Raw genomic sequence first — 15275 nt, 5'->3', positions numbered from 1 at the left:
AGTGGCATGTATTAGTTAGATTATTTAAACAGTAGCTTCATCGGTGCATTTCATTATTTTTTAAGATTGATAATTAGTGGGACTTTTAATGGATGAATATGGAGTACTGTACTCTCGTACGTGGAAAGGAAGAAAATGATGAGGCCGAGGTAAATTGAATTAGTTTTTGCTTTCTGAGTACTTTAGCGTAAGTGTTATGTATAAGTTAATTTATTTAAACATTTTAGTGCATTTAATTATTTATTAAGATTAAGAATTAATGGGACTTTTTTTAATGGATGAATATGGAATCCTATACCCTTCTATGCTAACGGTATATGTTGACGGGGCAACACTGAAGGATGTGTAGCGTGATGAGTAGACTTTGTAAAAAGTGGTCTACTTTCACGTTGATTGTTACTTTTAAACTTTCGTGTTTAATGTACATACGAGATACCGTGAGTGCTGTGTGTCGCGAACTTTCGTTAAACAATCTAGTGACGGTAGATGAAGAAAAAACTGCTGTCACCTATCTACATTGACATCGCTGTTACTCCAGTCAGCTCGTGACCACGGCTAGTGCAACCTAGTCGAAATGTCGAGAGAGGTAAATACCTTTATTTGCCATAAAATTATTCGTGTTAAAACCCGGTTAATAATTTAAATAATTTCACGTTGATTGCTTTTAAGATATTTTGGTTGATGTTTACGATATGCAGTGAAATTACTGGGCAAAAGGTAGGCCTCCGAAATAGCAATAAGAGGTATCTCGGACGTCACAAAACGTTGTGATGTCCGTAGTGCTGTTCATGTATATAGATGACAGTGACTGTAGACAGACAGAAACTGTAGTTACAATAGATTAAAATAAATTATTCTTCTTCTAATAATACCATACTTAATAAGTTGTTACGTACCATTAAGCACGTGAACGGAGACAGTATGCGACCTGGCGCCGCGGACTGCGCACGTGTAATTTCCTGAATCACTTGTATTTACACGTGCAAGCCGCAGCAGGCTGTCTGCACCGCCTGCCACTTGTTCTGTTTTGACACTGCAAAAATAAAAAATAAAATATTATAAATTAATGTAAGACACAAAAAATAACTACTACTAGTACCCTAAACTAAAATACCTACATATATATAAATATATACGTACATACTGTGCTGTGCTGATGTCGGCCGCAGCTTGCCTTTACACTTTCACGGGACGGTAAGGGGCGAGTGCAGACGGCACTCTAAACCCGAGGAGAGGGACTTATGGAGCGGATGAAGGCCAACTCCTTCCTGACGGATACGACTTTAGTCTGAGGGCACCGCTAAGGGTTCGAATCTCGGCTCGGGCCATCATAATTTCGATCCCCATTTGTATTGGACGGGGGATCGAACTGAGGGGAATGAAAATGTAATATATTCTTTAAGCTTGAAACTGCGTCATGTGTCCATAGACAATGTGATTTTAACATTTTTTAAACGTGGTGATTGACGGACTTTATTATATGGGAGGGGCAAGTTATTTCAAATATTCAGTTTATTATATATAATGATATTTAACCCTGATATTTAAATTCGATTCAGTATGTATAAATTTGATCAAGGTTTTATTACATTTCTGATTGGATACCTACATTAAAATGATATGAACCGTACATTAAACCCGGCATACATCCTTACACACTCATAAATTAGGTTCATTCCCGTCCAGGTAGGGTGTGTGGGTTTAATTTATCACATGCCCTGATTGCGGATTGATAGATTGTGTATTGCCACTGGACTATCGTACTGCCACTGCCAGGGATTTAGGGTTGTGTCCATCAACTACCTAACATTAGGGTTGCCAATTACTAATTATTTGATAATTAATTTAATTACCAACTAATTTTTTTGGCTTTAAAAATTTGTTCTGTTTTCAAATTAAAATAAATTTAATAACTTCATCACGTCAGCCTTTTATAGGAATATGTTATGATATTCCTATAAAAGGTTTTCGTCCGTTTTGTTTTCATGAAAACCATGTTATGTGTATTTTTTAAAATTAATTAAAAAAACATGAATAAAACAAACAACAATAGAATAATTTTGATAAATCGATCGCTTCAGCCTCTAACAGGTATTTATCATGAGAGTTTGCCCGTTTTGTTTGTTACGTGTTTTATAATTAACTAGCTGTACCCGCAACTTCGTCCGCATGGAATTTAACAAAAAAGTTAATTAGAGAATTTTTCTAAAATAAAAGTAGCCTAAGAAGTTACTCCTTATTACATCAGCTACCTACCAATAAGTCACTTCAAAATCGGTCCAGCCATTTCAGAGATTAGCCCGAACAAACAGATAGACAGACAGATAAAAAAGATATAAAATATTATTTTGGTGTATTTATATTCATATGCATGTAGTTAAAAAAGATTATTTCACTTTCACAAACAGACACTTCAATTTTATTTATTTGCAAAGATTATTTTTTTAATTTATAAACAAACAAACAAGTATAAAACACTTTAACAGTATACTCAAAATCGAAAAGTGCCATTAGAATCGATTAGAAATGACGCTTTGTTACACAAATTCAATGGCAAAGTAATGTGCCGTGTAATGGAAATTTAATCATGCTTTTGTTGGTAACCGGGACAATCCCACATTCCCATCCCTATTCGATATAAACCCAGGATTTACGGCGACACACGAACCTGACAATAAGCGGTGAAAGCCCATGCAATCTTAAGGGAGGACTACGTCTCCGAACTCTTAATTAAATTAATTGAAAACAATGAGTTACTCGTTCTACATGTACTTCCTTGTATTGACTTTTGTTGTTTTGTATCAAAAGGTGGATTTAAAGAGAACAAACAATGCTATTTTATTACGGCTAGTGGTCGCTCAGTGGTTTTACGCAAAAACTACTAAACGGATTTTGATGACACTTTACAATAATATAGCTTACTGACTACTCGCCCCGGCTTCGCCTGGGTGTACGTGTATTATATATATAAACCTTACTTTTGAATCATCTATTAAAAAACCCTTTCAAAATCCGTTGCGTAGTTTTAAAGATTTAAGCATACATAGGGACAGACAGCGACAGCGACATTATTTTATACTATGTAATGATGATACATCAGAATAAAACATAGGTTATAAATTTCAGGAGGATGACGCCGTGGGCCCTCCTAGTTATTTAATAAAATTATATTTAACATAAACTTTAGACTTCGTACAAAATTATCTAAGTGGGTACCTTTTTTAACATATTTCAGCTGCCAAGTAGCTTACAAGCTGTGCTTTGGTTAAAGGGCGATATAGTGAAATTGGATAAACAGAATAATAAATATTTTAGTCTTTTGGAATGCCAATGCATGACGGTTTGTCCGTCTGGTTGGTTATCTACTTGTTCGTCATTCTACTTATATAATGTTTATTTTGTTAATTTTAAAGCATTTTTTTATCTATTAATCTTTTGGATGTCACGATCTTACGTTCGCTGATTATGCCCCTATTGTTATACTAATTACTTTGCTTGGAATCTTGGACATAATGCGTATAAAAATACTATTCGTTAATTAAGTCTATTATACTGCAAATTGCGTAGGCTTGTAATAATTAAGATAAGGTCACACTGGTATTAAAACTAATGGAAAGGGCTGCAAGGGACCATTAGTAACGGGACCTAGAGGTCCCATTGTTAGCAATATACTATGTCAAGATGATGTCTTTTGACCATTGCAGTTGACTTCTAATGAATTCGTTACGATATGCTAATGATTATTCTATCATCCACTACTGATGACCCGTCAGCGTATACCGATATAATATGGTATTGTACTCCCACCTGCTTTAGAGCAGGGTAACCATATTTCCTTTATTCATGAGCATGATTGTTTGCATTGGTCTAGATATTTGCTATGTATATTTATCTATTTACAAAAAAATCAAGTTCTATGTTACCCATAACACAAGCTCTGCTTAGCTTGGGACTAGATGTCGCTGTGTAATGTGTGAGCTACAAGCTCCTGGGATATTATTATTATTATATTAACCCATTAAAAAAATTAAACGAGTGGATCAGTCAATCTTTGTGTTCACGTTAGATGTCGGGCACAGGTGTACCTGAGGAAATGAGTTATGTATTGGAAGAATATTGTAATCGATCATACATCACGGAAATTGCTTCTCGAAAATTAGCAGCCTAAACGCGAACGAGGTGCGTTCTTTTATGAGAATGTATAAAAACTTCTAAATCATGATTTTTGTTTAAAATCATATTTAACATACAGTACTTACATTAAAAGTTTAATTAAAAATATTTTATTATGTTTGTTCTTGCTTATCTTTCAAAAAGCTGCGCCGATTTTAACGGGACTTTCACTAGCAGATAGCTAATGTCGTAAGAGGTAACTTAGGCTATTTTTATTTGAAACATTTTATTTTTTTAATTCCACGCGGACATAGATTAGAATAGTATATAATAGTATAGAATTCTTTACTCATATAAACTTACTTTGAAACATAATTATCTTAAAAAATAAACTGGCAGGGGGCGGAATAAGGGATGAAACATTTCAGCAGACGAAGTCACGAGTGACGACTACAAATATGTACAATGTCGACTTTTTCTGCACAATTTTAAATATTTTTGTACCTACGTTACAAGACATGTTCAACAGTTGCCTTGTTAGTTTTTTTCATGGTTCTTATTATTTAATTGACACATCTGAGCTAACAATATACTAGAGTTACTTTTACTATTTTTAGCGTACGAAATAGTTTTGGTAACGTAAAAAAATATACTCTCTGGGAGTGACATAACTTTTAATAAACGTAGGAGAACTGAAAGTTTTGCACTTTTGATGCTATTGTTAGAATTTTCCCTTTTTTTAATATAGAGACTCCATATTTTGAAAATAATCAAAGATTTTTAAACAATTGAGTGATATACGTACAGTATATATTTTTTTTAATGTGCATTTACATAAATAAGTACCTTTAAAACATATTACTATTGAAATGTGTTAATACTTAGCTTATTTAAAAAAATCTATTTCTGTTTATATTAGTATAGATTTATTATATTAAATCTTAAGTTTAACGCATAATGCTGTAGCTAAAAGTTAAAGTAGTTGATTCCATAAACTTTATAACTCTGTTTACACGTGTTAGAAGTTGAACCATCAAACTTTGTTTACGTATAAGGCTTTTGTTGTGTTTAACACAATCACACACCATAACTTAAGGAATTTTCCATTAAATGAATAGATACTGAAAATAGGGCACAGAAAACTCACGTGAGATTTTTTCTACAATGAAATAAACTTTATCCTACGTATTCTTTCTTACCAGCTGGGACTGAATAAGTCGTGTTTTCTTCTTCAATCGAATTAAGTTATAGATTCTTAATTCCATTATAGTTTTTCTTCGTGTTTACTATATGATTTTTGCTAGATCCAATAAATATTAAGATTTGTTTACTATCTAATATTTATAATATCCGACCTTAAAGACCTCATGGTTTTGAATTTCCAATAGCATTAGGAACGACGGCGACGTGTCAAATGCGACACATTTCAAAGGGCTAAGGTGTCATGCCTCGGTACGATGTGATTTCTGACCTACATATAATACCTATTACTCTACCTGCTATTATTTTAATTCTGACTTTGATTCTGACTTGGACTCTGACTTTGACCATGACTCTGACTTCGACTTTGATTGTGAATTTTACTCTTACTTTGAGTTTTATTATTAATATATAAATATACCTGATACCGCCTCTAGTAGTATCAGCGTTGAGAGCTCTGCCCTCATGCAGCCACGTTAGCAGAGCAGGCGTCTCCACATGCCTAGCTCTACACACCAGCGCCAATGTGGATTCAGCCTCGTAATATTTCTCCAAGAGTGGCGCTCCTGCCTCGTCCACCACCCACACTTGTGGTGCTACAAACAAAATTATATTTTGTGAATAGCATGACACAATACGACCTACGTAAATAGAAATTATACCTGTGTAGTTTTATACTATAGTATTATTATCGACCAGCTCCGGTTACGCACCAGTATTTCTGTCCACTATATTTTAATTTTATCTATTAAAAACATAGATACAAAATATTAAATAGTATATATCTTATGTTAGATCAAATTTGAAATAGAAAATATTCTCTTTAATTTAAGTTTAATTTAAAATGACTAAATTGAGCTGTGGAATGGTTGGAATAATGATCAATAATTATTAGAATATTGTTAGTAATGGGGATAGTGGCTTCTATGGCTAGCAATATACCATGTCAGGTTTATCTACTTATGGTTCCTTTTAGAAACCATCGTGATTAACTCCTGGTAAATATTCTATCTGACCTGACTTTATGCTCACGGTGCCCCGATAGCTTACAACTTTATTGTTAGCCCAATATATTGCAGCATTATCATATACCAATATAAAAAAATACTCACTATTAACGTGCAAATAAGTCTTGCTAACTCTTGGCGGATGTGTTGATATCTGACACTCGTATACTCCTTCATCATCAGGTTTAACTTCCCTGATGAGTAGCCTCCAGTTTCCAGGGTACCGCTTCGCAACCGTCACTCGGTTGTCAGCTGCGTACGTAGTGGCACCAACTGTGAGGAGTTCTGGCATCTCATCTCTACCTCTACGTCGGACCCAGGACACCTGGAATTAAAGATTTATTTAAAACATGTACATTATCGTCCTCTATGTTTGACGTATTCAGGATACTCGCCAAAAAGGCATTTAAAAAAATATAGGTCACACTGGCCTAGTGCACAGAACTGCATTTTTTTAAAGCATACAGCAAGAAGCAAACTAGCTTGCGCCTCACTTACTAAGTGATTACCGCCGCCTTTGTGTACCCGAACATCAGAATTCTGTGCCAATTTATATTTATAACTAATTCTCCGGTGATGGAAACACCGATAACAAACCACGGCATCAAATACATATCTAACATGTTTTTTTGAACATGTTAGATATGTACATGTTCATCACTATCCAGAAAAACAGTCGTATATTAAGCTCAGGGTCATATAATTTATTCATTCCTATGAAAATTTTCCCATCACAACAAACAACAAAGCTAAGAATAGTCGGCAGGTTAATGTAGAAGGTCAATGGAAATCAGTTCGAACTGCGACCATTTTAGTAGAGGTTGTTAAAGAACTGAAATAATTATGTGAAAATAACACAATAACGATACCTGTATTTCTAATATTTGATAAACGAAATAATAAAGAATATAGAAATACTTTGCAAAGTAACAAAATTCACGAGATACCATATTACATGAACGTCATAGAACAGGAAACAAAGAATTCCTTGTTACAAATAAGGAGAAATTTGTAACAAACATCCTTCGCTTACATTCCTTTTATATTTACAAAAGAATATAGTATGCATATGAATATACATGTATTATAATTCAAATATTTGTCCAGAACCGAATAATAATTCATAAATTTAAGAAAATAATAATAAATAAGGAAAATTATTATTTTTTTAATATTAAGAAATGTTTCTTTTGCATTTGTTTTTATATGTAACATAAAGTTGTAGATAAAGTGAAGACTGTCAATTTGTGGATTTGTATGTTAAGGTTTTACATAAAAACAGTTCGCGAAATTAGGTTGAAATCTTCGCAGAATATATTGTTAAATATGGGTCAGTGAAGTTAGAAGCCACAATGCATATTATTCGCGGAGCAATAAAGGCGAGGAAAAAATTAGAATGAATTAAAAAAAAAATTGCTAAAAACGGCATGGACCTTCAGTCTATGGAAATAAGGGCGTAACTATAAAAAAATATATATGGGTCAATACGTAAAGTAGCTAGGTGACATATTTTTTTAATATTTTTAATAAACCCGTAAATTAATTTAATTGAGTTAATTTAAACTCTTTTAATAGTCAATTTATTTAGAAAAGAACTGAATTTTTTTCGGACTACTCTAATGCTGTTGGCAGATGGCCTTTACAGCTTCACCGGACGATACAGAACAAGTGCAGATGTCACCCCGACTTATGGAGCCACTGAAGGCCAACTCCCATCTGATGAATACGATTTTAGTCTGAGAGCATCTACAAATGTTGGGGCCACGAATGGAAACCTACTTGGAATAGCAAAATCAAGCATTGCCATTCCGGAGAAATATCACGCCTCTGATCATTGTCATTTCCCTGCTGTATCTAATCCGTTAACAAAAAATATCTTAAAAAGCAAACTTCTTGGCACATAAAATAGAGGCTGAGGTCCCTAACCAAAAAGTAATAAGCATAATATAACTTTTTGCAAAGTCTGCTTTCGTAAAAAGTACTAGGATTTCAGGAGAAATATATCGCAAATTGAATAATAGTTCAGTTCAGTAGACGATTCTATTCGATTTCTAGGCTGTCTCTTGTATGACAGTAATTACGTAAATCGACTAATCATAGGAAATTATCGTTATATTTCGCCGAAGAAAACAATTTTCTTCGGAATAATGACTTAGGTTAGGGTATTCAGTATTCAATAGCTCAAGTTCATAATTGTTACTTTGTTTAATATCTTTGGACTATATACGGACAGACGGAGTATATTGACATTATTGTTGTATATCATGTAATCTATGTTAAATAAATCATAGTCTCATAGTAGTATTTGTTTGTTTGAACTATTTTAATGCTATTGACCGTAAACAATTATTTTTAGATTTTAAATTCGATTGTTTAATTGCAAAACATACGTCATTACATAAAAAAATGTTATACATACATAATGAATTTGTCCGACATGTTTAGCATAGATAAGATGTTTAGCCTAGCCCTCGACCTTTTTTTGTTATACTAATATGGCAAACAAGCATACAGCTCATCTGATGGTAAATGGTTATGGTAACCAACGTTTGAAACATCAGGGATATTACGTGCGCTCTACTCTATTAAAAATAAATTAGTCAACGTTTACAAATAGCAGTTAAATTACTCATAATTGATATGTAACATTACAAAAAGACTCTATTAACCTAATATTTGATTCAATTCAATTCAAAATATCTTTATTCATGTAGGTCTATTACAGACTCTTATGATTTGTCAAATCTACCGTCAGTTCGGAATGATTTAGAGACGAGAAGAACTGACAAGAAACTCAACTCGTATTTTTGTAAAATAAATGTTGTACATGTTTACAGAGAATAGAGTCACCACCAACATATGCTATTGCAAAAAAACAAAAAATCTAATCCGTGTTCGCAACCTGAACAGACTAGTCCCCACAAGCAGCCCTCACGGATATGACGGATGAGCCAGCCATCATTGCACTCAACCATATTTGAAGGAGCACGTCGACCCGGCCCACCACACCGCCACGAGTTTGAAGTTTATAGCGAGCATGATTGTTTCAAGTTACTCCGCTACGTCATTTATATTATTTACAGCATAAACTGCATCAATCGCAGTTTTCACTCATTACAATATTTAATTTACATTATTTAAATATGTCAATACTAAATTTACAATAAGGTTCTTTAATGTTTATTACATTATCTGTATCAAGTTAAAAGATCATTAAAAGTAATCATTACGTTTATTGAAACCTTACAAACCAATCCCTTAATTGCATTGCCAAAGTCCAAATAATCATAGTTACACAACGAAATATCAAACCAAACAACATTTCGTACCACTTCGCAATAACAATTAGAACATTTCAGATTTCTTTGATTACACCTCATAAAAGTCCCTTAGATACTTGCAGTCGGGTTTCCAACAATGGTTACCCCGATCCCTATAATTGTTAGAGTGGAACGTAATTCGCGGGATGCTTTTATAACAATGCTCTTGTGCTATTAGCAAATTTTAAGTGACTCTTATCTTGATTGCTCTATGAGGTCTAAACATTCGCGTGTTATTTCTGTGTATGCCAGTATGCCAGCATACACAAGAATAACACATAGGCATAGATACATGGTGTTTTAGAATTTAATATGAACTATTTGCCACCTATTGTCACCTAGAACTCAAATCGATGGCCCGAAGGGATTTTCAGTAATTGGTATTTATTAATTAATGATATTGATATGGTACACCTGCTTGCGTTAACGGTTTACGTTGGCAGCAATGGAGAATGATAAGATAAACATTATCAGATCACAAGCCATCGTGACAAAGTTACTATAAATTTATCATGATAGTTTCCAGAGCCGCGTGGATATCAACCTGATACAGTACATTGCTAGCAATGGAGTTATCAGACCAGATTACTAACAATACCCTACCCCCGATATTTTTGTTTGTCATCTAGAATTCATATCAAGATAGGGGAAGAAACTGTTAGTAATTAGGATTGGCGACCCCCTAGCAGCGTATCATGTCAGGTCCATATCCACGTGGTCTCCTGGCTAATTCATGATGAATCTCCAAGATGGGCTAACAGACAGAAATGACTTTAAGTTCATCATATCACCCTTCATTAGTGCCCCATCAATGCATATAGTTAGTGCAGACGGGTACACAATTCCATTATCATTGATACAAAAAATAAAACAGAATGACATTTGAAAAGAAAATATTTGAAATTATAAAAACATTAATTGTATCTGAGTATGATCGTAAGCCGATTGGAATTCGAAGCAATACAGCATTATATACCTTCTTGTATTAGGTTTTAAGGTCTATTTTTAGTTGAAAATCGTCAGTTCAATTACGAAATATCAAAATAAACAATTAGCAATAACAATTACATTTCTATTTCAGCATATTTTAACAACCGTTACGATTGAAATCTTAATCTGTTAAAAAGATTTTCTATTGTTTTCCAGACCTTCTTTTATTTGATTTGTATTGACTATAATGAGCAATTATAGACATTGCTACTTTGTGGATTCTTTACGATCGTCTTATATGCAGATTTCAATGTATGAAAATCATCATCTTTTAAAATAGTTTGGTTTGTTATCTATGTTTGTATCACCGAATGAGTCTAACATATATATTAACAAAGGTTTTTCTTCATGTTAGGTAGATTAAAATTCATAACTTCTGGTGCCTAATTCCACAAATATAATACTCTCATAAAAATCTAAAAAAATAATCAACAGACTTACCGTTTTATCCAAAAGGAGGCTAATCCTACAATTTAAATAGGCGTCCTCGCCTAACTGTATTGTGGTTTTAGTAATATTTCCTTCCGGGGTATCTTCGAAATTTGGTCCATATTTTCGGTCGTGATCAAAATACGTATGTTTTACAGACACTACATGCGGTACCATCTCGATTTTCGGTACAACATCTGTTTGGGTAACATCTGTTGGCTTCTGTGAAGCTTGGGGCACTCTGAACGACTTCGTGCTATCTATAGTTGAGTTACCCAATTTTAACATTACAGGCGCTGGCGCTATATCTGTACTGAGCGCATAAAACGATGTGACAGTTTGGTCCGTTTCTGTTGTAGATGGTACAGGGTTTTCTAAAAAAAACATTAGTGTTAGATATAATGTAAAATCATTTAAAATACTAGTATGCAATTTTGAAAAATTTGAACTAATGTTGTTACTCGACTAGTTGAATTGCCGTGCGACCATGAACTTGAGTATAAAGTTGACTTGGCAAACATTATTCTGCCACATAAATTAAAGTACTACTATCACTAATAAAATAGGGGTTGATGATAGAAGGGTAAAAATGGGGTTGTATGAATTGTTTAATGCCGAGTCAAAAAAAAAATTTAGGGTGAACCACCTTAATCACTTAGAGACATTAATAATTGTTTTATTCTCAGAACTCCTGAATACAAAAATTCGTAAGAATCGATCAATACCAATTATCTGAGAAGTTTTGTTACAAACACAGCGACATGAGAATTTTATATTTTAGAAGATAAGCTGTAGTTGATACTGTAATGCAAAATAAGTATTGCAAAGTAATTAAATAAAGTAATATACCTACATATATTGTATTCTTTAACTAGAAATGAAGATTTAATTATTTATAAACTTACCTACGCGTTAAAAACTTCTATAATTAGAAATTAAATTGTTTACATAAACAAAAGACTTAATAACGAAGCGGCAGCAATACAGCTAATATTAGTAATTAAAAAATCATTTGGAAGAATTACAGAACAATAAAAAAACATTGGTAAATTAAATGCTGTGTACATTAAAATTAGATTACCAATATGAGTAATTTTGAGATCTCTCTCTCTCGCCTCTAAAAAGGTATCTGCATGTGTTACAAGTTCACAGTTAGGTACTGGCAGTCTACATTAATTTTGTATACAAAAATTAATATGAATGTCAAAAATGTTATAATAAAACAAATATTTATATGTAGTATCATATTATTAATTTATCTCGCCGTCAATATATAATTTAAAAACCGCACAACATCTATTTTCAACAGCGTGGGTGCCTCAGTCCCACCAGTCCCCAAGCAATTTGCTTTGTAGGCTGTTTTGGTTTTAGAGTGCAGATTAGGCAACGAAATAATAGGATACGAATCATAAGAGGCATGACATCTTAGGCCTATGGAGTGGCAAAGCATGAGTGTTATCACGGGTGTCACGTGATAACATAATGTTAGCAGTAATATTCATGTAGATCGTCAGATAGATCGTCAGCCTATTCGCCATTAGATAAGAAATACGAATCATTCAATCATGAATTGTTGGTACTACTTTATAGAACTTCAACAAACATAAATAAAGAAGCGAGGCAGATATTTTGATCGTACCTTTAATCTGAGAAAGTGATTTTATTTTCCAAGTTATATTTAGCAGTGAAAGTAACACATTAATATTTAAGAGTTGATCTTCTGAGAGAGTACAATTTAGGTATCCATTTGTGAGAACTCTCGACAGAATAAAACATTCCATTTGTTTCGTCACCTCGGTCTCTAGATTCCATGTTTATAACTAATTTTTTAAATATTAATTTATATCTATATTACATATATATTCTTAATCATAGCAAATATGTTGGATTGTCCACTCCAGAGACACTGGACATCACTGCACTGCTGTGGACCCAGTGCTTCTGGACGTGGATATGGATCATACATGAATTGGAAGGATATAAATTGTAATTACTAAAATAGTTTATAAGATGTTTACTAACATAATATAGATGGATATTCGAATTAAATTAATTAAAATAGTATATACATAGTAATCATAGATATATGAGGGTTAACCTTATTATAAAATTACTCTACTACCGGTCTGACCCTGCTTCGTATGGGCATTTTCGCAACGCGTACGACGAAATTTTATAGCTAACTGTTTTAATCCTTGGGTTACATTCTTGAAGTTTAGTTCATAAAGTATTCATAATTGGGATGATTTTGTAATTCAAATTTGTAATATTAGACGCCTAGCATGTGCCTAGTATATATGTATGTAAGTTAAGGTATTATTTAGAATTAACCTTATTTTTTAATGTACATTCTATATTATACTAGCGGTTTCAACCACATGAAATTTATCACCTATAACATATATTTCATACTGATGTATAAACTATATTACAGTAAAGTTTCATCAAAATCCGTTCAGTAGTTTTTGCGTGAAAGAGTAACGAACATCCATGCATACTCACAAACTTTCGCGTTTATAATATTAATAAGATATATATTATACATACCAGTAGCGAATTGGCATATGACTATCTGTGTGAGAAAAAGAACCCCTGCACTCCACATAGCGCCTGAGTGAGGCTCCGCCCCATCCGGGGCTTCATAATCTGTAACAAACAGATAATAAATGTAAAAAAGTACGTTCATACAACAACAGTATGAATAAAAATATCCTTTAACAATAAAGGAACAAATGAAGAAACGTTGCTATATTTACGTTATTATATTAGTACGTGAAGAAAAAACTCTGTACCCCTTTTTAAGGAATTTGCGCGGAAGGAGTATGAAATTTTGTACATTTTAGTTTATTTAGAGAAGGAGTAGAGAATGCACAAAAATACATTATATCAATACACAATCATTACACACACTACTGGGATACACATACTTTTCAACATTTGTTGCTGGTTCTAAGATGTATTTTTTATTATGGTCGAATTTCGACTATTGTAACCGCCTCATCACTAGTAATAAAAATATCTCAGAATAACTCGCACAGCGCCATCTAGTCCAATGCTAAGCAGAGCTTGTGTTATGTACTAAACAACTGATATAAATATATACAAATATTTTTTTGTAAATACATTCTTAATATACGTAGAAAATACCCAGATCAATATCAAAAATACATACAAATACAAATGTTTGTATCATGTGAGAAATCGAACCCCCGACCATCGGAAGTATGACGGTGTGGTACACCACTTTACCATCGAGGGTAATACTCGTACTTACATGAACAATGGCACCACAGAATAGATAAGTAGCTAAAAACTTACTAGTAAATAATAGGCTATGTAGCCAATTAAATATTAAGTCCAAATTGGTACATATGTTCATAGACATAAGAACCATAACTTTTTAGCATAAAGTAAAAAAATATAAAGGTATGAACACACTATACACACTGCTTCGATAAAACAAAAACCTAATTCGCTTAGAATAACCATATCAAGAAATTCTAAGCTTGTATTAACGCCAGTGTGGTCTAATAAATCTCTCCAAGGACTTGTACTAGGCTGCATAATTTAATTAAGAAGCCGTCTCATTACGAGTAGATTTATCTAATTATGTAAATAAAAAGATTCTCTTTATTCAGGATTTCTTAAATACCTCCAATGGTAAAACATAATCATTGTAGAATAAATTATATAAGAAAGAAATTTAATCATTATATTTACCCGTGAAAAAAACTTTGTGGGGTACATTTTTTACGAAAATTGCGCGGATGGAGAAGTATGAAATTTACGCTCATTTATCCTTACTAATATTATAATATATTATAAATGCAAAAGTAACTCTGTCTGTCTGTATGTGTGTTTCGCTTTCATGCCAAAACTTCTGAACCGATTTAAGTGAAATTTGGTAGTCTAGACGCCGAGAAAGGACATAGGCTACTTTTTAATATGAAAAACAGGGTTGTAAGGGGTTTAACCGTTAAGGGTAGATGTCACTTAATTTTTTAGACTGTTAATTAAACATAATTAAAGAAAAAGGTATGTAAGAGGTTGAACTTACTAAAAGAATATCACAAAAAAATTTAATAACAAGAGCAATGATGTTATTGCTCCATATTTAGTAATTATTTTCAATAAATGTATTTCTGATGGTGTTTTTCCCAATTTAATGAAAGATAGCAAAATAACTCCACTCTTTAAGTCAGGAGAAAAAACTGTG

The 15275-nt window shown here is 32.9% G+C and overlaps 2 protein-coding genes across 3 annotated transcripts in view; one reads left to right on the top strand and one right to left on the bottom strand.

Annotated features, from left to right (window-relative positions):
* Positions 1-15275, bottom strand: part of LOC131854875 (uncharacterized) — a 157365-nt gene that overhangs the window by 3176 nt on the left and 138914 nt on the right. For both annotated transcript variants that reach the window (XM_059206055.1, XM_059206056.1), the window contains exons 2-6: positions 13607-13705; positions 11072-11433; positions 6426-6645; positions 5735-5909; positions 897-1033 (exon numbers count right to left, since the gene is read on the bottom strand). In XM_059206055.1, coding sequence (XP_059062038.1) covers positions 897-1033; positions 5735-5909; positions 6426-6645; positions 11072-11433; positions 13607-13664 — 952 coding nt within the window. In that variant the 5' untranslated portion in view covers positions 13665-13705. The remainder of the gene's footprint in view (positions 1-896; positions 1034-5734; positions 5910-6425; positions 6646-11071; positions 11434-13606; positions 13706-15275) is intronic.
* LOC131854874 (myelin expression factor 2-like) overlaps positions 1-15275 on the top strand; it is a 255111-nt gene that overhangs the window by 209773 nt on the left and 30063 nt on the right. The window lies entirely within an intron of this gene.

This window comes from Achroia grisella, unplaced genomic scaffold, assembly GCF_030625045.1.
Source record: "Achroia grisella isolate CSIRO2021 unplaced genomic scaffold, CSIRO_AGI_Agris_v1 utg1248, whole genome shotgun sequence".
Classification (NCBI taxonomy): Eukaryota; Metazoa; Arthropoda; class Insecta; order Lepidoptera; family Pyralidae; genus Achroia; species Achroia grisella.
Note: the sequence above shows the minus strand (reverse complement) of the source record. Positions and strands in the feature narration are given on the sequence as shown.